Here is a 27386-nt window from a genome sequence, read left to right as displayed (position 1 = left end):
CTTCCTGCATTTTCTAGTCACTGGGAGAGACTGTTTCGGGTTGAAAAATGTGTTTTATTTCATAAACTAGAGAAGAGTCCAAGGATGCAGCAGACACGACCATCCCTGCAGAAATGGGTGATCCCTACTTTTCTTCCTACACACGTGTGGCTTTCAGCTCCTCAAGGCAGCCCCTGGGTGCTGAGCTCCCTTTGCCTTTCCAGAAGGAAATGGGGTAGAGGCCTGAGGACCCATTTGATGGATTTCCCCATCTCAGAAGGATTCCCATGTCAGCTGGAGTGCTGCCGGGAGGAAACATGCCCATGGAGCATGGATGGCTCCCAGCACATCCCTGCTGGCTCCTTCAGCTCCAAGGCTGCAGCCGAGCATCTCTGAGTGCCTGGATCCCCATTCCCATCTCTGCTTCACCTTACATTACCCTCTAATTGATCCAAACATTTCAAGCAACAGACCTGGATCACTGGATGCCAAATATTTACACATCTGAGAACTATTTACTCGCTAAAAGAGCTCCAGGGAATGGAAGATGACAACTCTTGCTGGAGGAATGATGTACCCACATATGGAGCTCATGAGCTGCCACCTTCTTTTTGACCTCACGGACAACCACAGGAGCAAGTTCAGGTGATGGAGCTGTGTAAACTCAGCATTTCGAACCCAGCCTCCCTGTATGGCTCCTCCTGGTCTGCAGTGAAATAAAACCAGACCCATTAATAGCAGAAAACAAGGGCAAAATAATATTTAAATCTGTTTTCTTCCATCCTTCACCCAAGAAGCAGCTTGAGGCCATAACCCTGGTTGCCAGGTCCTTTGGAAGAGTGATGGTGTCCTTCCAGGCAGCAACTCCCATTTGCAGTATGCATCCGGCATCGATTTCCTCTCAGTAAACATTAAGTGCTGCTTCCTTGACCGAGATGAAATGCTCCTGCGGAATGGCAGCGAATATGCACTCACTGCACGGCCATGGGGGCTGCTGCCTGCACCTCATCCTGCACGCTCACCCCCAGCTGTGCGAGGGTCCTGGTGCACACCCCCATGCACAGAGATGTGTGCACTGCCGTGTGTGCATACAGGTGCACGTGCATGCACCCACATGGCCATATGCATGTATGGACCCAGGCATATGCACACAGACAGATGTATGGACCCGGGCATGTGTGTGCACACGCACATGTGTATAGACCCATGCAGGCATCTACAGTTATCTGCGTACCTCTGTGCAGACACAGGTGTGTGCACAAGTGTGTGTATGTGCATCTATACGAATGAACCAAGTATGTGTACATGCACACATGTGCACACACACGTTTACATACACACCTACATACATGTATGCACACACATGCACACACACATTTACACACACACCTACACACATGTATGCACACAGACACACACACACATTTACACACATATGTATGTACACACACACATTTACACACACACCTACACACATGTATGCACACACACATGCACACACACATTTACACACACCCCTACACACATGCATGCACACACACGCACACACGTTTACACACACACCTACACACATGTATGCACACACACGTTTACACACACACCTACACACATGTATGCACACACACACACGTTTACACACACCTACACACATGTATGTTCACACACACACGTTTATGCACACACCTACACACATGTATGTACACATGCACACACATGTTTACATACACCTACACACATGTATGTACACACATTTACACACACACATTTACACACACACCTACACACATGTATGTACACACGCACACACACGTTTACACACACACCTACACACATGTATGCACACACATTTACACACACACCTACACACATGTATGCACACACACGCACACACACGTTTACACACATACCTACACACATGTATGCACACACGCACACACACGTTTACACACATATGTATGTACACACACACACATTTACACACACACCTACACACACGCACACACGCATGTACATACACTCACCCCTACCTCCGCCGTCCCCGCACGGGGGCGCCCCCTGCCCGCTCCCGCCCCGCCCCTTCCCTTTGGCCACGCCCCTTTGGCTACGCCCCCCCCGCCCCGCCCCGCCCGCCCCGGCGCGGCCCGGCCCGGTGCGGTCGCTGCCTGGGGCCGGCCGGCCGGTTCCTCCCGCACCGCTCCGCCGAGGCCGCGCCGCGCCCGGGACATGCGGCCGCCCCCGCCGGCGAGGAGGCGATGAGGCTCCGCAGCGGCACGGCGCTCACGCTGCTGCTCGGCTGCCTCTGCGCGCTGCTCTCGCTGTCCTGGTACGGCGCCTTCGGCGGGCACAAAGGTAAGGGGGTGCTCGGCTGCTCCTCCGGAGGGGAGCCGGGACCCGGCCCTGGTTTGGGGCGGGGGGGGTGTTGGGGGACCCGGGCCCCGCTGGACCCCGGGGGTCCGGTGCGACCCGGACCTGGGGTAATCCTGACCGGCGGGATCCTGCGGGAGCCTCTGGGATGGGGACCCGCCGGATCCGGCGCGTCCTGGCCCCGCGGGATCCCCGGTGCGGGCGTGCCCGCCCGTGCGCAGCAGGGCCGGAGGTGCCAGCGCCGGGGGTCCCTGCTCGACTCCGCGGGCGGGCGTCCGGGTGCCGGTGCGCTGGGCTTCGTTTCGGTGATGCGCTTCTTGCACCCTCACGTTTATGGTGAACGCCTTCGCGCGCGATGGGAGCCAGGCGGGTTAAATCCTCGTGGAGAGGTGACGATGCCAGCGGCTGGGGGGAGCAATCCGGTAGTGAGGGGCTCAGGGCAAACTGGAGGTGAGAGAAGCGAGCAGCGCTGCCCGCCCCGCGCGTTCCGGCGGCTCGATGCTGGGTCCAGTGACTGAAGTGCACAAGGGACCAGGCGAGGGCTGCCGGTTTCACTGCTTCAGTATCGGTGCCGGGTTTGCACCGCTGTGGAGCAGGGAGGCAGGGCCCCGTCCCATTGAGGAACCCCACACAGGTATCACAGAGATGCTCACCCCCATTTTTTCCTGACAATGGAATAGTTGCTTCTCCCCGTCCTGGCGCCCGCTAAAGCAGGGCACTAGATTTAGCCTGGCCTGGAGGACAGTTCTGTTAGTTGCTTCTGAATTGTGTATCTGACTTGTGCATGGGTGAGGAACCTCTCGTGTCCATGCTAAGTCACTCAGCTCTTTCAGTTCCTGCAATTTCAGAGGTTGTTAAAGGTATGCAGTGTGGCCATCCAGCCCTTGACCCTTGCTTCCCATCACCATATAAGCATCTCTCCCTGCTACAGGTGAGAAGCAGCTTTTGCTGAGCCTAAGATGTGACTTGGTGGCATTGCTGTCCCACAGCACACCATGCACAGTCACAAGGTGTAGCGTGTGTATGGTGCAAGGCTGGTGGCAGGGCTGGGGGAAGGTGTTTTGGCTCCGGCTGTCAGGATGACACTAGCCCATGTACGTGCCCATCCAGCTCAGCAGCAGGGCAGGAGTGCCTGGGATATGCCATCTTCCCCTGGCAGCTGTAGGCTGCTTGGAGTTCTCTGCCTTGTTGATCAGCTGAAGAGGTTTCCTGTTGTGCTACTGATGTGGTTTAAATCCCATCGGCGCTGCCTCGTGCAGAGGCTTGGGTGACGGGCACTTGTAGTGCGGGAGAGCCGCCGGTGGGTTGGTTGGCTTCTGCTGGGGGCATTTTTAACTGGGCAGAACATTTGCGCAACCAGGTGTATGTGCTTTCAGCCAGAAGTGTTAGACCGTAACTGTGATGCAGTCTGAGAGGTGCGTCTGGAGGTTCCTGCTGAGCAGTTGCTTTACTCGTAGCTCCCCTCCCATAAATGAAGTGAAACTGACCTGCGATGCTGCACGGGCTGTGAGCAGTCACTCTGGTTTCTGGAGCAGGGTAGCCAGCCCTGTGCTGCCTGTACTGTGTCATCCTTTGACTCACTTCTGTTTTCTCACAAGTAGCTTTTCCCCATGGCTCAGACAAGCACCAAAATAAGAACCCCGGTCACCACTGTCCCTGTCCTTCTTGGTAGGACCCTCCCTGGGATACATGTTTTCCTCTGACAGCAACAGATTGTGTCTTGCAAACAGCAATGGCTACAACAGGTCACAAGCAGCGTGGGTCAGGCTGTGTCAGCACAGCAGGTTTCCGGCTATTATGGTCATTTACATATCAGGCTGTTACTCGGTACAGAGCTGGAGAAGACCTTGAGAGGTCATCCAGACATCTCCTGCCCCTGTGCAGGATCGGTGATAACCAACCCTTCCTGACAGATGTTTGTCGTGTTCCTTCTTAAAACCCTCTGATGGCAGATGCCTGAGCTCTCTGGACAATCTGACATTTAGCAGCTCTGCCATTTGACTTGTCTTACGATCTGAACAGAAATGTCTTTTCCTTCAGTTCGGTTTCACAGTTGCTCTCCTGTTTTCCATTTATGGGGCACAGGCAGAAAAGTTCCTTCCTCCCTTCTTTGCGGGAGCCTGTGGGACATTTGGAACTCACTGCTGTGTTTTCCCTTAGTCCCTGCTACTATCGATTAAACCATGCTGGTTCCTTTGATCAGTCTTTTTAGCTTCTGTATTCTTGGTTTGCAGTCGCTCTTGTTCCTCTCTTCTGGACCACCACCCTTCGTGAAGAGTGATGCTTAACAGAGTAAGGGATTACTTCAGGTCTTTCACATGCAGCGATGCTGTTTGTACATCCCAGTGTGTTTGCTTTTTACTTTTGCTGCAGAAACTTGTGTTTCATTTTATGTTTAATCCCCTTGACCCTTCAGCCATTCTTCTCCAGAACTCTTCCTGCTTTTCATTCCTCACCTTGTACTTGCTGGTTAATTATTCTTATCAAATCACATTACCTCACACTTGTCCTTGTTGAACTGTGTCCTTTTGTGTTTTTTCAGACTGCTTCTTCTAAAGTGTCAGGATTGTTTTGAATTCTCATCTTGCTCTCCTGCATGCTTGCCGCCTCCCTCAGCTTGGTGTAGCCTTCAAAAGCAATCTGTGTTTTCTCTGCCATCAGCCAAGTTGTGGATGAAAACACCAAGTGGTGTCAGATCTGGGATGGGTTCCCCTGGAACCTGCTTCAGTAAAGTCCTCCCAGTCTGTGCTCAAAGAGCATCAACCAGTTCACTGGTGGGCTTCCCACCTTCATGGGGCTCAGTGCAGCCCCCATGTCCCCAGCTGTATTATGAGGACTTCCTATGAGACATTATCAGAGATGTCTCTGAAATCTTTGTTTCTCCTCCCCTTCCTACAAGTCCTTGCACCCTGTCACAGAAAGAGGCATGATAGGTCTGATGTGATTTGCTTTTGATAAACAGAAGTTAGCTCTTGCTCAAGTTCTCCTTGTTTTCTAAGCACTTCAACCGAACCTAAGCTGATTATTCTGTAATTTCCTCAGCCTCTTTATCCTCATCTCCTTATTTTTCAAAGACAGGCTTTGTGTTTGCCAGTCCTCTGTAACATCAGCCATCCCTCATGAGTGGCTGGAGACAACTCCCAGTGATCCTGAGCTGCTCATGTCATTGAGTTCTGGGGAAGGCTGTCAAGGTGTCTGTGTTGACTCTGATGGGGTAAAATATTACATTAAAACACATGTAAAGCATCACAGAACCTTCCTGTCTTCCTGCTCTGTGTTGGGAGGACAAAACAATTAGTCCAAAGAAATCAAACCAGGTCAAACCAGCTCTAGAGCTGCTTCTCTGTGACTGATGCAGGGTTTGTTTACCCGCTAATGATGTTTTGCTGTGCTGTGGTTATTAGTAAAGTTTTGACCTCATGGGCTGCAAAAACAGATGCTGCATCTTTCCAATTATAAATGAGGTTTGAAATAGTCTGCTGGAGTAGGAAGAGAAGGGCAGCCTCAAATAGCACAACCAGTCACCCAGGCAGCCAACGTCCAGCATCACGGGTGGTTTGGAGGTGGACCACGTGCTGCACATGGTGGTGGTGGGTGTCTTGGCCAAAGATTAATATTCTCTCTGTGCTGAATTTAGGTTTAAGTATGATTTAACTCTCCAAACCGAAAGGCTGCTCTGGAAGAAGCCCTTCCATAAACTGCTGTCATGAAGTGGACCTGTAGGCTTTACCTGTGTAGGGTAACCTGTGGTCAGAGGGTCAAGGCACCGGCAGGCTCAGGCATTAGCATGCCTGACATGGAAATTACAGGGGGTGTTCTACTGAGAGCGTGGTAAAACAGAGAAGCTTTCACGACTTTAGACAAGTCACAGGTGCAGGTAGGATGAAAGTGAACAATTAAACCTACCTGTAATTAAATTGTTCTGGTTTGTTTCTTTCCATGATGAAAACTGTTCAGTTCTCATCCGTAACATTTGTTCTCATCTTGGCTGACCAACGAGCTAGGTTCTCCCAACACACCGCCCCTTGGGAATGCTGCCTTTTGAAGGTGGGATTGCACCTCCAGGGTACGGCTGCATAGCTCAGGGTGGGCTCTGTGGCCATGCTGCCTGTGCAGGCTTCCCCTGGCAGCTTTTTCCCCCTCAGATCTTAATGATTTATAGTTACCTAATACTAGCCAGCTCCAGGTTTCTGTTGTAAACCCACAACTGCAGGCACCTCTGTACCTGTAGATGTAGGTGCGCAGTGGGGTTGTTCTTCCCATAGTGGCTTCACACCCCTAAGATCAGTTTTGATTGCATGCTATTTTGGATCTCACCTTGTGGGAACTGTTCTTCCCATGGGCATTGTGGAAGCGCTTTGGAATCGATGTGCACAGCTCCTTGAAGGAGTCACCCCTCGCATCCTGGGAGGGTGCCTCAGCGCAGCTCTGAGTGCAGGGTCTCTCCTGTGACTTGTGAACGTGCTGCAGTGTGGACATTGCTCTGGTGCCCGTTGCAGCTGTGCAGGCTCAGACAGCATCTCTGTAAAGTAATATTGCTTGTCTGGTGCTGGCTCTGCTCACTTGGGGTGTCCTTTGTGGGAAACAGACTTTGTCCCGGAGGGATATTTCTCTCTAAGTCTCCTTATATAATGCATAAGAGCCGTGATCGCTAATCCGCTCTAGAAGCAGCGGAGTCAAAGCTTGTGATACTGCTAAATACAAGCTGGCCCATGGCATGCACGGCTTCCCGCTGCCATTTCGTTTCTGTTACCTGCAGCAGCTTGACTTCAGGATTCTGTCCTTTCTTTGAGGTCTCAGGCACTGGCTGCAGCCGGATGGATGGGAGTGAAAGCCCTGGTCTGAGCTGGGGTCATTTCACCACAGCCCTTGGAAGCATTTAGCAGGAGGAGAGATGCCAGCAGCAGACCCACTGTGTGCTCCTGATGGCTGGGGAGGTGCGGGCAGGGACATGGTTGAGGAGCCCCAGAGGTTAGAAACCTGTCATTAAAATGCATGGCCAATAAAAAGATGTGCAGGAGCATTTCTGAGAGCCTTTACTTGGCCTGTGTGGTGCCCAGCAGACATTGTGTGGAATTGGTGGCTGGAATGCAGCAGCATTTGCAAAATTATCCTGCATATGATTTGACCAAATTCATCCCAGGAGTGAGGAACACCAGGCAATCTGTTGATGTGCATTAATCAGAAGAACTCGTCCATTGTCTGGAGTCACCTGTGTTTCTGGTTTTATTTCTTTGCAGTTTTTATTATGTCTTTAAATAGGGCTCTTGACATGCACTGCACAAGCACTTGTCCACGTCTCATTGTTGCTTCAACAATAAGAGCTGTGGTTGTGTGACAGAGTTGAAGTTACTGGAAAAGAGATTTCTCCCAGCCAGGACAGTGTTCCCCAGAGACTTGGATTCAGGTCCTAACTATGCCGTATCCCTCCCAGTCTTGGGAAAGTAAATCAGCTGGTTTCATGCCTCAGTGTCCATCTGCTCTCTGGGGACAGAGACATCTCTTGTCACAGTGGTTTGGAGGACACAGCAGTGTCTGACACCAGCGTCTGTGTCAGTGCATAGTAGCAGAGCAGGCAGAGGAGGTTAACACCCCCCCCCATTACATCAACCACTTACTTCTCTTGGTTTACTTCTGTTCCAGAACAAAACCCTTTCTCGTTTGTGATTCTCTTTGATTCATCTAAAACAAATCATTGATTTGTGCTAACATCCTGAATGTTCATTGATTATTCACTTAGTGTTTAATGTAGAACGCATCTATAGAGGGCTAGTTTAAGTGAAGCTGCCTGCCAGTCATCTCTAGGAAGCTCTGAAGCCTGCTAAGTGATGGAGAAATTGCTTTAGTGACAGACTAGGCAAGGCTGCTAGCAGGCTGCTGCAGGTAGGCATGCGTTAGCCACGGTTCTCCCTCTTCACAAGACCCAAACCAGGCGCCAAAGTACCAGTTTCTCAGTACATGGATGAACAAATACTGGTCCTGGGGTGCCTGGCTTGGCAGAAGCATCCACCACCACCCAGTGCTTTGCAAAGGTGGGGCTGAGCCACCTGCCTAAAAGTATTTGGAGACGAAGATTTATGTTTTGTGTGATGATTTTCCATACCATAATTGTGCCAATGCAAATGGGCTGCATCAAAAGGAACATGACCAGCAGGTCGAAGGAGGTGATCCTGCCCCTCTGCTCTGCTCTTGTGAGACCTCACCTGGAGCATTGTGTGCAGTTCTGGTGTCCTCAACATAAAAAGGACATGGAACTGTTGGAACAAGTCCTTGTTGGAACAAGGAGGCCACGAGGATGATCAGGGGACTGGAGCAGCTCCTGTATGAAGACAGGCTGAGGAAGTTGGGGCTGTTCAGCCTGGAGAAGAGAAGGCTGCGTGGAGACCTCAGAGCAGCCTTCCAGTATCTGAAGGGGGCCTATAGGGATGCTGGGGAGGGACTCTTCATTAGGGACTGTAGTGACAGGACAAGGGGTAACGGGTTAAAACTTAAACAGGGGAAGTTTAGATTTGCTATAAGGAGGAAATTCTTTCCTGTAAGGGTAGTGAGGCACTGGAATGGGTTGCCCAGGGAGGTTGTGAATGCTCCATCCCTGGCAGCGTTCAAGGCCAGGTTGGACGAGGCCTTGGGTGAGATGGTTTAGTGTGAGGTGTCCCTGCCCATGGCAGGGGGGTTGGAACTGGATGATCTTAAGGTCCTTTCCAACCCTAACTATTCTATGATTCTAATGTGGATGCTTTGTTTCTCACGAGACAAAGCCCAAGAGATCACTGGGTGAGAAGGGCTGCGGCGTAGGCAGAAGTCATTGGTCAAATTAAGGGACTGTGGAAACTATTAAAATAAACAAAGGGCTTCAGCGGGGGCTGGCAGGTTAACGGGGAGGAGGAGAGGCTCTTTAGGGAGTGCTGATCAAGCATCTGCTTAACGGCTTCCTGATTCAGGGAGGGGATCGTTGTCTTTGATGGAGGGAAGTGCATTCCTTCCACCTCTTTTATTGGAATTGAAGTGTAGGGAGCTTTTTATTCAGCAATGGCTTTCTTGGGTTTGCTTTTTGAGTTCATGTCAGGCTTCTTTTGGAAAGCAAGATTTCTGTTTTAAACCGTCTCTGTTAATTGGGCACCGGCCACTTCTCCTTCTGTTTTTGTCTCGGTGTCAAGTCACATTTGAGTCTCCAGTATCTGTGCATTAGCATGGATGTCCCTGATGCAGGGAGACAGCTTTGTAACTCCATCTTCCCTCCTGCCTTGGAGTCACTGCCCTGATATTTAAGTATTCCTGCTCTCTTGCACTAGGAACAGGATAAATACTTACCTAAAAGTTAATCTGTATTTTGAAATGACCAGACACTTTTGTGCAAGATGTTTTATTTCCCCTTGTATTAAAGTGGACAGCATTGAAATGCAAACCGTCAGGCTTTGAAGAAGCTTCTGTGCAAAAGTTAATTTCCACCCATCTTATTTTCATTATGAGTTTTGTTGCACTGCAGTGCCCATTTACTTACAATTGTCACACTGGTGGTTTAGGACTTGTTGGTAGTGGGATAGATGCTGAACTGGTGGAAGCGCACAGTGTTGGCTTGTGTCAGTGCCATTACCTGGTCTACACCTATCCTCCAATGAGTTTTTAGACCATCCTGATCACATTTTCAAGGCTGCCTTAGAGCACATAGGTTTTTCTTCTCACTCTGTGATGGCAAGAGCTTTCTGGAAGTAAGATTTAACCTGAAGACCCTTTTTTGTCACTCACTACTTGTGTGTGTGCTGCAATAAATCCTCTATGTATTGTCACTGCTCTGAGGAATTTTATGGCTGTGATACCAAAAAAGTTGTGTAGCCTCATAAATAACCTAAGAAACTTCCAATACTGAGATATGGGATACTTAAGATATGTGTAATAGCACTACGTGCTTGTATAGCCTGTTCTAGTGAAAACACAGTAGCAAGACTGACCCTGCCAGTACCAAGAACTTCTTACAGAAGAAGCTGGAGAAGTTTTCTGAGTTAGGACTAAATTGCTGTATTCCTCCCCAAAAGAGGGGTGCTCAGGGGAGCAGAGCTGCTGTGCAGTGTCCCCGTCGCCTGTCCCCATGCTGGGTGTGAAGAGCATGGGTTGCCTGGTGCATGGATGGCCCTGGATGGTGTTGGAGTCTCTCAGATTCAACTGCTGCCACACACAAGTATCTGTCAAGTGAATTGTTCAGTTAATGCTGGCAAAAGCAGCTTGGTGGTCTCCCCTCCCTCCTCTCTGTGCCCAGACTGTGATCTTTCCCTTTTATTTGATCTTGCCTTTTGTATTTTAACCATTCCTTTTTGTTGCCATCTCTCATTGTGTTCTCTCCGGAGATGGCTTTGATATCTTTTCTCTTTGTCTTCAGTTTCACTCAGTTTCCTCCCTTCCTTCTTGCTTTGTTGTTGCAGAAAATGGCTGGGATGGACGTCCTCCCACACATCTCTCCCTCTCTTAATCTTGTCCAGTTCAAGTTATCTGCTATTTGAGGAACTTTATCAGATGCTCATCTAATAGTGTGGCTTTGTGAACTGCAAGCAGTAATTTTGGGTAGAATCACAGAACAGTTCAGGTTGGAAGGGACCTTAAATCTCATCCCCTGCCACGGGCAGGGACACCTTCCACTAGAGCAGGTTGCTCCAAGCCCCTGTGTCAACCTGGCCTTGAACACTGCCAGGGATGGGGCAGCCACAGCTTCTCTGGGCACCCTGTGCCAGCGCCTCAGCACCCTCACAGGGAAGGACTTGTGCCTAATGTCTAATCTAAATCTCCCCTTTTTGAAGGGGGTTGAAGTTGGTAAAGGTTGTCTGGCTGGGGAGGAAGTGGTGCTGGTCCTTGCGCTGTCAGGGGTTGCTCTGAGTCCCTGGGGATCCCAGAAGTGATGGTGAGGCGGAGCACAGCACCCCAGGATAAACCCTCTGGGTTCCAGAGTGGCGATGTGCTGTGGCACAGGCATCATGTGAGGACAGCTGGTTCTGCCTGGCAGCGAGAGCTCATCCTGCACCTCAGGGATGGAGCTGAAACCACACTGAAGGCAAAGCAAGAATGGTGTTTAAAAGCAGGGTAATTTACTGACTTTAAGGAGCGAGAGGTATTTAGAAGAGAAAATGAGAAATGCAAATTGTAGCTGAGCACAAACATCATCGTTCAATGGCTGAAATCCTCTGCTCTGTCGTGCCAGTGGATCTGTATGAAACATGTCTTCTCCCTGGGCTAAAGAGCTGACCTGGGTGGGGGAGGTAAGTACCCGGAATGGTGCATGAGCATAATTAGGACATGACTGTGGGTTGGCTCCATATAGATCAGTTTGTGTTTCATTAATGTCTGGTTCCACCCTGTCTGTCTGTTTTATTAGATTAATTTATTACTCTCTGAAAGTGCCTCTCCAGTGAGCTAAAATATCTATTTACTGGAAGTATTTGGTTACCATGAAGAAGTGTATTTGGCATGTGTTTGGCAAATATTAACGACATTCTTCTGTTTCTTTTGCAATTTAATTGTCTATTTATCTTGGGTATTGATTGCAGAAGGCCTTGGTAATTATTTGCTGATTTTGGGAATAATGATTTTTAAAGGCTCGGATTACTTCTGTGATATTAATCATTAGCTTGGTGTGCTTGCCTCAAAGGATGGGCTCCCTCTGACGTCTCCAGTTGCGACGTGGACATTTACTGTCTGAAACTCTGCCGCTGTCTTAAAATAACAAAATCATTACTGGCGTCTTGTGCCTGAGACGCAGCAGAGATTTGCAGAGGCGCAAACCTGGCAGTGGCAATTAGCTCACAAATTTGCTGTTCCTGTTGGCAGGAGGAGTGGCCAGATCCTGAAGTCGAATACAAAGATAATTTGATTTACGTTCTGCTGTTTCGCTCTTTGCCACATTCATTTTCTGCGGTATTGGTCTCAGCTCTGGTTCAGGGTCATGGGGAAATGGGCTGCCCCTCTCCAGCGGCAGCACGGGAGCAACGCGGCTTTGCTTTGTGGGAGAGAAGCAGTACTCCAGAAGGGTGTTACACTTGCAAGTAAATGTGCTGCTGTACAGCGGCACATCTTGCTTTGGGGGAAGGTGAGAAATTGGAAAGTCTCCTCTGGGAGCTGAGTAATTGGCAGCTGCTCGTATTGTGTCCCTCTTCCCACTTTTAATAACTTGTTTATAAAGAGAATTCTCCCCCAGATCTCATTGCACAGCCGTAAAACGTGCTTTTTTAAAACATGCGTGCATTCCTATTCAGGTCAGGTGTGAACACTTACCTCCTCATGTTTCTGTAAGGAGGAGGCATAGCTTTTGTGTCATCCAGGCATCTTTACTCACTGCTGGGCAGGCTCACGGATGGCCATGGGGAGACAAGGCTGTGTCCTCGCCATACCTGGAAGGAGATGTAATTCTTCCATTAATACAAACCCTGGCAGGCGGCTAGAATGGCTGGGAAGGGAATTTTGTCTTCCTGTTGCTTTAGGCCTTGAAGCAAGGGATTGTGTTGGCTGTTTGAAGGATGTTGGCTTTATCGCCACTGGAGCTTGCACAGTGACATACATTACTAGAGAGCACAAAACGTGACATTCAGCGTATGCCCCTGGGATCTCCAGTGCAGTGAATTCCACTTCTTTCTCTTGCATCAAGTGATCTGTTTAATTGGTTTTAACAGTTTCATCTTTGTTCTTTTATTAGTGGATTGTGGTGCAAAAAGAAACGGGGAGGGGGGAGCATTTTTGGATCCTGTCCTGGATAATTTGATGACTAAGTCTCGTTGAGCTTCATCTCTGTGCAGGTGCAATGATACATCTCCTGCAGGGAATGTGATGGGAAGAGTGTCTCCTCCTCCTCCCAAAGGCGCATGTAGGGAAGGAAGAGGAGAGGGCAAAATCATGTCCATGACAATTGTTTTCTGATTCTTTTCATCACCTTATAGAATGAAAATGATAAGAGGAGCCTCAGAAAAGAGGGCATTGCAGCAAGCCCTGGAAGGAATGTAATCTCTTTTCTTTGTACCAAGGTATAAAGATAATTCTGATCAGGATTGAAACAGCGGATGGCAAATAATTCTTGAACAATCCGCTTATGGAGTTCCAGGATGCGAATGAAAACCACTAATGGGATAAAGACGTATCAAGATAATTATCTCGGCTGCAGTAAATCCCATCCTTTCAGGAAAGTACTCTTGCGTGGACACTAATTTCATGTGTATGAAATGCTAAAGCTGACTGGACATTTTCAGAAGTTAGCTGATTCCAGTCACCACCATCTACCTTTTATCTACCTGGTTGGTCCTAATAAATCTGATTTCTGGTCTCTGCTATCCTGTTTCATTTCCCCCGTGCTCCCTGCAGCAGGTTAAAGCTGCCATGCACATTTTCTCCAGGGTGGATTTGAAACCTCCTTCACCCTTTTCCATTTCATTTGGTCTGCTGTTTTGGGAGACTTCCTCGGGCTTTTTTCCCTTTCATAGCTGCTAACGCTGTTGTTTTAAGTCTGACAGAAGAGCTGCTCGCAATGTTAAGGTATGCAAGTTACTTCTTAATTTGATCTGTTTTTTTCCCCCAGCAAGAGCTCTGCCATGCAGTGCAGGGGATGGCACAGTGCTCCAAACCGAATCCAGTTGTACAGTCAGTTAATGAGGCTCTTGTTGTAGGCTCTTTGCCGCCTTTGTGTTTGAACCTAGTGGATGCCCCATGGATGAAGTGGAAGGATGGCAGGAAGAGAAAAGAGCAGTTCTGTATTGACAGCATCCGTGACGTTTGGATGGGGTTGGATCAGTTAACAGTGTTCAAAGAGCTGCGTTACAGATCTCTGATCTCTATGACCAGAGGTCAGAGGAGCTCTGCTCTTTGGAGGTATGGGTGACAGAATGCACTTCTAAGAAGCGGCTGGTTCTTCATTATCCCCCATTAGCTGCAGGCAGCTACATTTACCAGCTGTCAGAGAGTCATTTCTCTCCAGCCTCACACTAAGTGAACTGAGGCACGCCTGAACCAGCCGCAGCATCCTTTGATGAGCCAAGCTGTGCATTTGACAGTGGGAGCCAGGTATCGGGACTTCAGCTGAATCGGCTGCCCATGAGCCATCCTCCAGTTGGAAGAGGAGGATGGGCAGCCAGCATCATCCCTTTGCACGTTGGAGGACAGATGCTGTGCATGGCTGTCTTGTTGGGAAAAGACTCCATCACTCCACCATGTGGAGAGTGCCCAAACACAGTTTCTCAGTGGTAGACCCTCAAACCACAAGGTTCCCATCTTTTCCTGCTGGCATGGCAGTACAGTTAACGTTCACGTATCTTTTGGAAGTACAGAAGGGCTTCCTTGTTTTTGACAAGAAGTCAAACAAATGCTGTCCTGTCGATAGTGGGCTTGGGTTTCCAGTCTCCTTCATGTGACACAGAGAGGTTAGAAGGGCCAATCTTGTGCTGACATCCAAGGAGCTGGTATGTCTATTTTTGCTGTGGACTGGAAGTTGTTCTTGACACCAGATTTGCCATGCATACTACCATGAGCTGTCACTTCCCTGCCCTAACTGGAGGATGTCCTTAGAGGCACATGAAGCTCAGCCCTCCCTTGCCAGTCTTGAATTTGGGACAGTGCAGGTGGGCTGCACAAGGATCTCATATGCAATCAGGCACAAAACTGGTAAGGCACTTGCCTAGCAGGGCTGTGTGTATAAAAGAGGGTTCGTGGGATCCTTGCTGCCTCTAGAAGGCTCTTTAAGAAGGGAGTTGTGTTTAAGAAATGTGATCACCTTTCATCTCAGTGACTTGCTTCTTAAACAGCAGCTCTTAAGCTGAATTGCTTGCACAGAAGAGTCAGTATCAAGGTTTCTTCACCTGGTCACGGTTCCTAGTCCTTTAGCTTTAGGAGCAGGGCTCAGCTTTAATAGTGATGCCTGGTGCACGGTTTTGCCCTAAAAACACAGACATTGTGCAGGAGGAGTCTGGTGAGGTCTGGCGGTTGACCCCTCAAAATTGATCGGTTGCTGGGTAAGGCAAGATATCCATCTTATCTCTGAGAACACCAGCTCCTATGTGCTCTTGATTTGCACAGAGATCTTGATGGGGAGTTTTATCTGGTTCTTGGTATCACTGCACACCCTTTGAATGAGCCGTTCACTGAGAAATCTCTTTGCTTGCTCCTAGTTAAAGGTCTCTGGTTAGCGCAGTTGTGAGTTGAAGTCTCGCTTCTTCAACCCCATCCTGTCACGAAGTGGAACCTGGGGCTGCTGTGCCAAGTGTTACCTCCACAGAGCATAATCAACTGTCTCCTGCTATCTCCTGCTTGGGTGAACTGTACCCAGAGAGAAATGCTGGTTTTCAGTGGCTGGCTGCAGAGCTCTCTATGAGTACATCATTCAAGCCTCTTGGGAAAGGCAGATATTTCATGTACCTTTGGAAATCTGTCAACGCAGTGGCAGATTGCTTGGCCTGAGTAGTGTTGTCTTGTCTGTTCAGAACTTCTAAAATGCAGGTCAAGAAGTATTGCTGTAATAGTTAAAGGCCAGGCAAAATGACAACCGTTAGCCTTTCATAGCAGCTGTGGTCATCAAAGGAGGTGTTTTACTGCTAAAATTGAAACCTAAAGCACTCCTCTTTTCCTCTGTTGCTCCAGAGTGCTGGTTAATTGTTCTTACAGTCTTCAAACCAAAGGTGGCCATTTCTGCAGCTACCTCTGACGATGACTTCATGGTGCTCAGAAGCCCCATCTGAGAGCAGGATCCTCTCGGGGGCTGGGTACATGGGAAAGCCTTCCACATAGCTTCAGCCATGGAAGGCTGGGCTAGAAGTGGGTCATGTAAATGAGGCAGTCATCAGTGCAGAATTGGCCATTTAAAATCCACATCTACTCACTGGGGGCATCATGTGCTATCCATGATTTCTGTAGAGCTGGGGATGACCATATGGGTTCTTCGCATCAGACCGACAGACTTACTTTTCACTATGAGGATGCTGAGGCGCTGGCACAGGGTGCCCAGAGAAGCTGTGGCTGCCCCATCCCTGGCAGTGTTCAAGGCCAGGTTGGACACAGGGGCTTGGAGCAAGCTGCTCTAGTGGAAGGGGTCCCTGCCAATGGCAGGGGCTGGAACTGGATGAGCTTTAAGGTCCCTTCAACCCAAACCAGGCTGGGATTTGGCACAGAGGTGGAAAGGGGAAGATGTTGGCAAGAGAGAGCTCATAGGTGGGTAAACCTGGGTTGCCAAACAGTGCAGAAAAGGTCAAGACCTTCTTCTGCCTGCTGATGTGTGGTGTAGCACACAGGTGAGAAGGTGTGGATTCATTTGTATGTGTGCTCTTGTTTCATTTCACTTCCAGAAGTCCTTATTTCTTCTCTGCTGCCAGCTTCCTCTGCGTTGCCCTCTTTCCCTCTGCTCTGCCTACATTTCTCACTGTGATTTCAATTATTTATAGCATTTCTTTTCCCCTTAAACTACTCTGCTGTGTGTGCACTATTTAAGCAGCTGTCGCTTCCCAAACCCGTTCCGCTGACAGGTGAAGAGGCAATCCTTGTGCATACAACTCGTTAAGAGCATTTTAGGGCTCTTCAGCATGGGCAACTATGTGAATGTAGAATTGCAATTGGATCTCATCTTATGGAAGGTTTTGATTGCAGCTGAAGAAATAATGATCTGCTTATTAATGTAGAGTAACAGGAGGAAGCTGCTGAGGATAACAAGGGAAGTAGAGGAAGGATTTTGCAGAGGAGCGTGCCCCCTTCTTTTGGTGACACTTAAACAGCCTAACCCAAGAGGCATATTCTCCTCCCAGTTACATCAATTCTCATTCAGAAGAACCTCATTATATTAACTTAATATCTTTTCAACACGGGCTGGTGTCACCGGGAGGGGAGTCCTGGGAAGCAGGGAAGCGCAGGTTTACCGTGCTGGGCTGAATTCAGAGCCGAGGCTGGGAGAGGCAAGTTTAGCTGTTCAATTTAGTACTCCCTCATCTTTACCTCTGCAGTATTAAGCTTGGGGAATAAGCAGAAAATGTTTAAATCCCTTTCCTCATTGCTGCTGTGTTCAAACTGAATTAACTCTCATCCAAAGGAAGCTTGCGCTGTAGGAAACATCTGCCATGGTCCAAATTGTGTTTGAGGTCGGGATTAAAATGTATGGAAGTGTTCAGTGGTGAGCAATGAATACACAAATCCTGCTCTTTGCCAACAGTTGTTTCGTGAGACATGATTTGTACTCTTCCCTTGTACCTGTGTGGTTACTGGAATACGAGCCAGCAGAACCCATCTCAGGAAATAATGATGATAAGGTGGAGTGGCTTGCTAGAATGCCTGATAATTTCTTGTTTCAAGCTTACATTTGTTTGTTTATTTGTCTTCTACAAATGGTGTTTCTGGAGTGTACTCGTAATTGATGTGAGGATGTAATTGTATTCATGGTGCATCTGTGTTGGGGCAATATTTATGTGCAGCGTCTGCTCTGTGAAATATTTGTTCTCCTCAAGGCTCCTCCATCCAAGGAGTTGACGTAAGCTCCCGGGGAAAGCACAAACAGTTTTTAGAGCTGTTCTAGATACAGTCCTTGTGCTGGTGTATCTCAACAGAGCTTTTGCAGAGATAGAACAAGTCTCAAGCGCAGACTGACCGGGGAGAGGCTGGTGCTTTGCTGTATTTGATGAGCTTTCAGTCTGCTGAACTAAGAAAATCTAAACCTCCCATTTGATGGAGTATTGTCTGAGGACTGGGGCTCTTGGGGTATATTTGAGTGCCTGGGCTCCCTTCTGGCTTCTTCTGGGTAAAGACCATTCAAGTTGAAAAAATTGCTCAAGTTCCTTGAATTGTGTCCTGTCTTTCTGTGGGAATTGCCGAGATAACTGCAAAATAAACTGAGGAGTAACTGACAAAAATGAGCAGAAGTTAGAGCAGGACTCGGTGATGTGTGCCATTGCTGCATTTCTGGTGCACAATGGCAAACGTTGGTACCATGTGTATTTCAGAGGTTAGTTACACAATACTGCCGAATTCCTGATGGATTCATGGATGTTTTGGTTCATACTGATAGCTCCTGAGACCCCAAAGCAGCAGGGTGAGGGTGGTGTCGGTGGACTTCTAGACATGGAAGTGGATTGATGCAAAGCAAAGTTCGCTGGGTATCATTCATCCTATTTCACAGGTGCGAAATCAAAGCGCAGGAGGGGATCCCAACCTGCCCATTGTGACCATCCCTCCTGCAGCTCCTCAAACACAGAAGCCATGCCTGCAGAGGGATGAGTTTGCACTTATCTGCTGGCACATTTGCTACCAGAGGAATGGCATTTATTGGGTTGCTGTGGAAGGTCTGTGCTTGTAGTGGGCTGGAAAGTCTGCGGAGCTCAGGGCCAGGACCTCGAGAACAGCCAGAGAAAGCATCCGCGCTGCAGCATCTCGCCCTGCTCAGCTGTGTGTTCCTCAGCAAGGCTCCAGTGCTAGACAAAATACGTGTGTGAGGAGGCAGACGGTGCCAAAGCAGCTCCAGGAAAGCAGCAATTGGCCATTAATTTACTCAGAGGTCAGGCTGGGGTGGATTGATTCTGCTGCTGTGGAAACCTAGGTGGATGAAGGGCTGGGAGGATGGGGAGGGGGGGGGGGGGAGTTGGTCACACCAGAGTCTGTTGTCAGCACAGAGGAAGGAGGGAGATTTTAATGTTTTGTGGTGCCCCTTTTCCTACTTTGGGAAAAGCTGCTTTTTTTTTGTGCCTGTGTGAATGCTTTATAGGCGAGTGCTGTGACTTGGAGTAGTTCCTTGAAAACTGATGGTGAATTTTGACCATGTACAGCCAGTGTCTTCAAGTTCTTAAGGATTCTTCTCTCAGTTTGTGATGTGTTTTCTTACTGCATTTATATGAGTGATTTTATATAACTTCTGAGTACTAGCAGGCTTGCGATCATTTTCTTCCCCCTTTTTGGTTTGCTTGGATTTTGTTTAAGCTTGTATTTTTCTGAGGCACTGGAGCTATGTCCTTCTTCCCAATAGGTTTCAAACTCCTAATCTCACTTTAGCTCAATTGGACCATGGTATGGAAATCCCAGAGGTGATCTAAAATCCTCCAGGTACTTCTGGAGGTAGCCAGGAGAGCGAAGACACAAGGTCTGTTTGTGGCTCTGCCGGAGGATAGTATGAGCTCCTCTGTCAGGCATGGGTGAATCCACATGGAAGGTGTTACCTTCATAAAGCCCTAGCCACAAGAAATGCTTTAATCGAAGCTTTTGGTTGAGTGTGAACACCCAGATTTTGGATTCCCCCCGGGGTGGGCTGGCCATGGCCAGCACCATTCTCTGTGCCTGGTTAGCAGCTCAACTCATCCCTCATAAAGTGTTTTTCCTCCTCACACCTCCAGCAAGGTTGGAAGTAACCAAGAAAGAAAATAATGATCTCATTTTGGGTAATGGGACCATCCATTTCGTTACTCCTACCTACGGCCAAGGCCTCATTCTCTGATTTTTGTTGCTCCGACTGCTTTGTTTTTCCTTCCCTGCAATCAAGATAATGCAGCGCAATATTCCACTAAGAATTTCAGCTATTCAATTACCTTTCAGAAGTTGACTTAATTGACTCTTTAAGTGATAGCTCTCTATTGTGTGCAATCAGCATGACTCAAGGAGGGAGCAGGAAGAGGATAAGGACTTTGTTTCTAATCAATAAATAAAGGTCTTTGAAAGAATGCTGCTTGCAATTTGTATCGCTGGTTAAATTACTCCGAAGATGATAGTCACCACATTCCTTGTGGAGCACGGCTGTGGCAGAGTAACAAGGCTTTGCTATCAGCAAGTACTTGGACTGTTTGACTCTGTGTTTCCAACAAATCCAGTGCTCTCCCTTTGGATTCTTTCCTCCCGAGTATTAGAGAAAACCAAAACGAAACTGCTGCAGAGGCCGGCACAGATGGTTTGGGGAAGTCTAGTATGTAATGACTAATCATTTGGTTTGCACCTCATAAAGTATGCAAATGAATGTGATACCTGATGATAAATAATTAAAAATGGAGATGCAAGGCAAGGGGAGATTGGAGATGGAATAAATATACGGTAAACCAACTTTAAAAGAGAAATAAGCAATCCCAAAGGCTTGAGCTGCTCTTCCAAGTTATGATCCATAGAAACAGACACTTCTTGTTGGAGGTTTGCCTCTGGTGCTTGGATCTAAGGGACTTTTGGCCAGCAGTCAGGGTTTGGCCAAAGCTACAGATCTCAGGGTGCTGCTGCCTTTGCACAGCTCTGTTGCACCTCAGGTCATTGCCAAGCTTACTCCTGCCTTGGTTTAGGCAGCAGGAAAACCTGGCCAAGCACACCAGGTTTCTTTCAGGTGTATATGGTTTGGGTTCTTTTTTCCCTAGTTAGTGGGGTAAAAGTGCTTCACTTTTATTTTTTAAGCTAAAATTACTACTAATAATTATTGATTTAGTCCTTAATTAAAAATATTTTGCATCTAGAAAGGTTGTCTTCAGATTGCAGGAGCACAAGCCTGGAAGTCACCCTCAGTCCCCTGGTGCTGCCGCTGCCTGGGACAGTTCCAGCTCCTGTCACCACAGTCCCATCCCTGAATACATCCCTTTTACAGGCATGGGGTAGATGAGAACTGCAGGTGCTGAGCTGAACAGAGCAACAGGTTTTAATGTTTAAGCACCCAGCATGCTCCTGGGTATGGTGCGTGTGTCTCTGCACTTCATTTCCAGCACCTGCACTGTAGGGAGTTTAATTTCATCTGGGGGACTGACCCAAGGGATGTTCTTTGCAAGGATCGTCTCGCTCAGACCATTAAAGCTGGGGTCTAATTGATTAAAGATGCTTCTTCTTTTGCTCCTTGCCCCATCCTGGTACGAGATGGATAATCACCCTTCAGTGCAATGTTCTCGCTGTGGGAGGGAAGGTGGTGGTGATCCAGATTTATAAACCTGCACTGAAGAACAGCTTTCAGACCATTAACCATGTCAGCTTGTAGGAGTTGTCAGGAAAACTGTGGAGATGGTTTGAGCTTGCCCTTTTACCAGCTAGAGATAGCAATGCTACAGTGTCCTGGTCCAGCTTGGAGTTAACCAGGTCCTTTAATTGCTAGCAATCTTCTCCTGGCAGCCACTGGCTGGTGTCAGGCGCTCTCATGCCCAGACACCACGACAAGGCTGTGTTTGTTAGCGTAGGGTTGGTACGGTCTTGCCTCAGTGGAGAAATACTGAATGGTCATTTTGTGACAACAATAATTGCAGCATCCATGTAGTTTCACCATCCAAGTGTTTTACTGATGATCCCAAGCCCTGGGTTGGTTCCATACTGACTTGCAGAGCGCCACGGCACTGGGAAGGTGTGTGGTGTCTATTTATAAGATGCAAGAACTGCTGGTTTGCCAGTAATTTTGTCTGTGTTGAGTTAAGCAATAAAGGGGAAGAAGGGAAAAGAAACAACTTCTTTGCTGTAAATTTACTCTGTGGCTTTCTTTGCTCATGGGAGGGGCTGTTATGATAAAGTCTGGTCTATTTTCACATCTGCCTGTGAAGAATGTAGGATTTATCTTTCAAATGAAATTTGCTTTGCTGTGCTGCCAGCAGGTTTTATTTTTTGAGTAGCTATTTTTGTGGAATACAACCTGAGAATTTGTATTGGCTTAACATGTAAAATGTAGCCAGGGGAAGATGGAATATTCATCTTTATTGTGTTTGTTTCCCCCATAATGAGACATTACTGCCTGTTGTAAAGGAAGCAGTCCCCAGGCCCAGGGAGCATGCCCAGTTATTTTCTGCTTGCTCCATTAGATCATGTGCAGACCTCCTGATTTTTATACGTGCATGTGCTTTTCTACTTTTTAATCCTGCCAACTGCTCTTCTGGTTGGAAATCCATTTCTATAATGCTGGGTATTACACAAATTTGTTGAAGCTCTTAGTGCAGATAACGGAGGTGAGGCCAGTTTGCCCAATCAGGCTGTGCCAATTTTCTGCTTCCCATCAGTCACACAAAGGGCTTTACGCTGCCACTCACCGAGGGCATAAATGCACGCAGTAAAGAAAAATAAAGTTTAAGGCACAACTGGAGCGCTGTAAACATCGCTTGGATTTTGATTTAGAATCACAGAACTCCTCTGTTTTGATTTACGAAGTCCCAGCACAGCACAAATTGCATGGCTCGCCGTGCCCTGTGGAAGCCTCTCTTTGTATTCTTGTTTTCTGAAACATTTCCATAACTAGTAATCATGGGATCCGAGCAGAGAGCCCTTGTGTAAATAGCTTTTTGGTCACCACTGCTGTTTGCTATTACCCTGTCCAGCATGGTAATGGAAGCTCCTTATTCAATACTCATAACAACTTGCAGCACGGATGCAGGTGGTGGAGTTTTGCCGCCCCGGATTTTGGGGGTTTGTTGTGCTCACGATGCTTTGGGGACCGGAGCTGGGGCGGTGAGAGGCATCTTCTCTCCCCGAGCGCTGCGTGTGATTCACAGTGTTTGTGTAGCTGTTTCCAGCAGAACTGAGCACATCCCTGCCTGTTGTACTGTTCTGCTTGTTTTAATCTGTTGAATTTATCCATGGCATTTTGCCTGGTGGCGAGCAGTGGAATGTTGTCAGCAGTGGCAGAGAAGGATGCCAGGCTGCTTTTTTATGATTATTTGTAGTGAAGCCATAGAAAGTCCATCCAGGCCCTCATGGCAAGGGTTTTAGTAGCTCTCAAGCATGCACGTACCCTTTGTTTAATCAACAACCTGCTTCAAGTTTGGTGTGAGTTTATATACTTGTCTTAACTTCTGACTTAGCTATCCAGTTTTATTACGAGTAAAAGGAACGAAATCATTCTGGCACACTTTGATAGCTACATAGCTACAGCCCTTGGAAACTCTTCAGCTTCTCTCTTTCCTCTTTCCTGATTTCTTCCCAAGAATAGTTGCGACACTTTTCTTTTTTAGGACTTTGCCCTAATAATTACATCTGTGAAGATCCGTTGGGATGGGTTATCCCACAAGCAGGATTATGCCCTTAAATGGAGAATAAGCCACCGCAACTGCCAAAGTTTGGGAAAAAATAATATTGTGGGAAAGCTAAGTTGCTAGATGTATTATTCCATATCGCGGAGCTGCACAGTCAGGAAACGCTTGCTAGTGTGGAGAGGAAATGCTCGTGTCTTCTAAGTGCTTATTGCATTCTTTTTTAATTGTTAAAACAGGAAAACGTACCTCTATTAAAATACCATCTACTGCACCCTCTGTGAAAGGGAGGGAGCTGTGAGAAAACATCCGAGGGAGATGGGGAGGCCAGGCTTGCTTTATGAACTCTTTCATTTATTTCCTGGCTTCCCTCCCTTTGCCCCCCAAGCCGGTGGTGGGCCTGGTCCTCCCCAGGCTGCCCAGCTGGTTCCCTTTTGGCAATGTGGGCTAAATAATCCAATTAAGCTTTGCAGCTTATATAACTCCCTTGGCTCGAGGCAGCAGCCGGACTGACGGGGATAGAAAACACATCTGGAAATAGTGTACTAAACATACTACCGCGGCCGGAGCCAGAGCGATTTGGACAGACTTCCTCATATGCACAAGATGTCCTTTGAACAGCAAGACGTGTGCGTCCCGTCTCCTTGCTGAAGAAGTTGAAGCTAGAAAAGGCTCCTAACCATAAATAGTTGCCCTGGCTGGGAAACTTAACTGGCTTTTCTTCTCTCCCTTTGCCTTTGGAACATCATCTGGCTCTTCCTCCTTAGCTCCAGAGGATCAGCCAGTCCCCGTAGTTTGCTGATCGTAAATAACGTGTATGTTTGTGTATTTCAAAAGTGGAAGGAACGTCCAGCATCATTTAGACCAAGTTCTTATCTGAATACCCATCATAGGAGCTGCTTTTTATTTAAACTGAAATGTAACTTGGTGTATAACTGGAATAGCTCTGAAGAAACAATTGAGTTTTTTCCTGAGACTTCATCACAACCCTGGTAATTTATGTTAATGGTTAATGACATTAAGTATTAAAACATGTGCAGTTTACGTCAGCTTGAGGGCTGGGGAGAAAGAAGAACTGTGCGATTCTGTATTTCAAGTAGTGTGCCCAGAACAAGCTTAGTGAAAAAACAGTGCACATCTTAGCACTCTCAGATGTCTGTTCTCCTGTTGATATCCGTTACTCTCAGTAGGGAGGTTATGGGCATTAGCAGCAGAATGAATTTCCCTTCATGTGCAGTGATGTGCTCTTATAGCTTCTTTTTATAGTCTGATGCTAAAGTAAAGAATTTATTTGCCTTTGCAGGTGTGCAAGGCTCTTTTAGCACTCGTGCACTGCCTGTTCCTGGCTGCTTGCATGGCTGCCTGCCCAACACCTTCCAAATCTATGCTGGGAAGGGGTGTAGAAACATCATGCCTGTAAATCTGATATGCCACACACATACAGAGCTGCTGGGCTTGTCCTCAGGAAAACACGTGCGGGGAATTGGCTACAGTCAATGTGCTGGGTTGCAAATGAGCGGTGCCAGAGCTGCAGGGGTGATGGAGGTGGTTTAGTGGATGTCACTGGGGTGCAGTGATGATGAAGCAGTGCTCTGTTGGCATCCTGACCCCACTTTGGCTTTTGAAATGGTCCAGCCACTTCTGAATGGTGCCCAAAGACACACACCTGGGCAAAACACACAGTGCCAGGGAGGTGGTGCAGAGCATGGGGCAGCTCTTTGAGGCTGTGCTGCTCTGCACCAGTATAGGGCTAATAAATGTTTGTCTCACATTGGCAGCATCCGGGATCCCTTCAGTATCTTTGCACTGGCAGGGCTTACTCTGGTTTGTTATGGAAAAGTCAAGATTTTCTTCTGCTGTTTCGATTTGTAAGGCTGTCGGAATGCCCCTTTGGCTTTGGACATAGAATCATAGAACAGTTAGGGTTGGAAAGAACCTTAAGATCATCCAGTTCCAACCCCCCTGCCATGGGCAGGGACACCTCACACTAAACCATCTCACCCAAGGCCTCGTCCAACCTGGTCTTGAACACTGCCAGGGATGGAGCATTCACAACCTCCCTGGGCAACCCATTCCAGTGCCTCAGCACCCTAACAGGAAAGAATTTCCTCCTTATAGCCAATCTAAACTTCCCCTGTTTAAGTTTTAACCCGTTACCCCTTGTCCTGTCACTACAGTCCCTAATGAAGGGTCCCTCCCCAGCATCCCTATAGGCCCCCTTCAGATACTGGAAGGCTGCTCTGAGGTCTCCACGCAGCCTTCTCTTTTCCAGGCTGAACAGCCCCAACTTCCTCAGCCTGTCTTCATACAGGAGCTGCTCCAGTCCCCTGATCATCCTCGTGGCCTCCTCTGGACTTGTTCCAACAGTTCCATGTCCTTTTTATGTTGAGGACACCAGAACTGCACACAATGCTCCAGGTGAGGTCTCACAAGAGCAGAGCAGAGGGGCAGGATCACCTCCTTTGACCTGCTGGTCACGCTCCTTTTGATGCAGCCCAGGGTACGGTTGCTTTCTGGCTGCGAGCACACACTGAAGCTGGCTCATGTTCACTTTCTCATCAACCAACACCCCTAAGTCCTTCTCCTTGGGCTGCTCTGAATCTCTTCTCTGCCCAACCTGTAGCTGTGCCTGGGATTGCTCCGACCCAGGTGTAGGACCTTGCACTTGGCATGGTTAAACTTCATGAGGTTGGCATCAGCCTACCTCACAAGTGTGCCGAGGTCCCTCTGGATGGCATAGCTTTGGACATGGCTGTGGAAGTCTTCTGAGAGTATCTTCTTAGTCATAATTATCTATGCACAATGATGATCTTACAGTTTATACATTTGAGTTGTTTTCCATGGTCATAAAACTAAATAATGAGTTCCCCAGAAGACGCTGTGTGTCTTGAGCCTCTCCTCCCAGCCCATAACAGCGTTGGAGCTCACCCACCTGCATTGCTCCTCTTCAGACAGGGGTTTGCTGGAGATGATGACACAGCTCTGCCTCCACTTCTTCCACATTGCTGCTTTATCTGACAGACTGTCTGCCCTCTCTTGATGTTTTATCCCTAGAGAAGAAGAAAATATGGACATACATCTGCACTGGTGCTTTCTGGGCTGTATAAGATGCAACTGTTCCATAGGGGAAAACTTCGTGGGCTCTGAGTCTGTTTGTTGGGTGCAGCTCATGGGTTCCAACAGGGAGACAAGGTCTCTTTTGCTTTCAGCAGGCAGCCTGTCCATCTTGTGTTCCCCTTGCAGCACCTAAACATGTCAAACTGAATCTCTCTGTAACATAGCTTCCCTCTGAGTTGGAAAGTCTGGAAAACTGAGCCACAGCAGCCCACAGAGCCGCAGATAGCATTACCTTATGTATGCCACCAGTAAAGGTAACGGTGTGTGAAATACTGAAAACCCAAATGCATTTAAATAGGCATGTTCAGAGGAAATGAGAGGTGTGAACTGTGCATCTCGGCTCACAGGGAGCGTGAAGTGTCCTCTGCCAGGTCTAAACAGCACTTTAGGAATAGTTGTGAAATTAAGCATAAATGCCATGGTCTTGTGGTCCCAGGCTACGGGAAGCATACCTATTTTTGGAGGTGGTAAGCAGCATGCTGTAAGGCTCAGTGCATTGCCTTTAAGCCGTTAAGTAAATTTGACATTGCAAGAAAGCAAAACTTCTAGGGATGTGGTTTCACAAGACATTTGAACTGCTCTCCCTTTGGGCTGTTGTCCAAAAGGGCATCCTAGTTCCCATGTGCTTCCTTTGCACCACTGGCTCAGTCAGCAGGGTGATCTGGCTGAAAATTAAACCCATAATGAGGATGCTTAACTTTCCAGCTGGATCAGCCCATGAAGGCCATAGGGCTGCATGGGTGTCGGTGCCATCATCCAAAGAGGCACAGTGCAGAGAGCACCCTGCCCATTTTGGCCCTCCTAGCTTGAGATCATTGAAAGCCACTTGTGAGACCCTGGAGCTTGGCATGGGGTGGGTGGGAGATGACAGTTACATTTAAGAGCAGCAGCTTGTTGAGAAGCTTTCAGGCATCATTTAATAAGCAACCAAAGGTCTTAGCAGTAGGACACCCGCATAGACAGCATCCTCCTCCCCAGCTGTTTATTTGCTACCCTTGAAATGTCCTGCAACCCACACCTTGTGCTGTGCCATCACCAGCA

The 27386-nt window shown here is 48.1% G+C and overlaps 1 protein-coding gene across 2 annotated transcripts in view; it reads left to right on the top strand.

Moving 5' to 3' along the window:
* The first annotated feature begins 2160 nt into the window (after nt 1-2160).
* MGAT4B (alpha-1,3-mannosyl-glycoprotein 4-beta-N-acetylglucosaminyltransferase B) overlaps nt 2161-27386 on the top strand; it is a 50569-nt gene continuing 25343 nt past the window's right edge. For both annotated transcript variants that reach the window (XM_057409527.1, XM_057409526.1), the window contains exon 1: nt 2161-2328. In XM_057409527.1, the coding sequence (XP_057265510.1) occupies nt 2232-2328 (97 nt within the window). In that variant the 5' untranslated portion in view covers nt 2161-2231. The remainder of the gene's footprint in view (nt 2329-27386) is intronic.

Source organism: Pezoporus wallicus, unplaced genomic scaffold, assembly GCF_028554395.1.
Source record: "Pezoporus wallicus isolate ANWC-B61680 ecotype Strahan unplaced genomic scaffold, APGP_CSIRO_Pwel_v1 contig_8166, whole genome shotgun sequence".
Classification (NCBI taxonomy): Eukaryota; Metazoa; Chordata; class Aves; order Psittaciformes; family Psittacidae; genus Pezoporus; species Pezoporus wallicus.
Note: the sequence above shows the minus strand (reverse complement) of the source record. Positions and strands in the feature narration are given on the sequence as shown.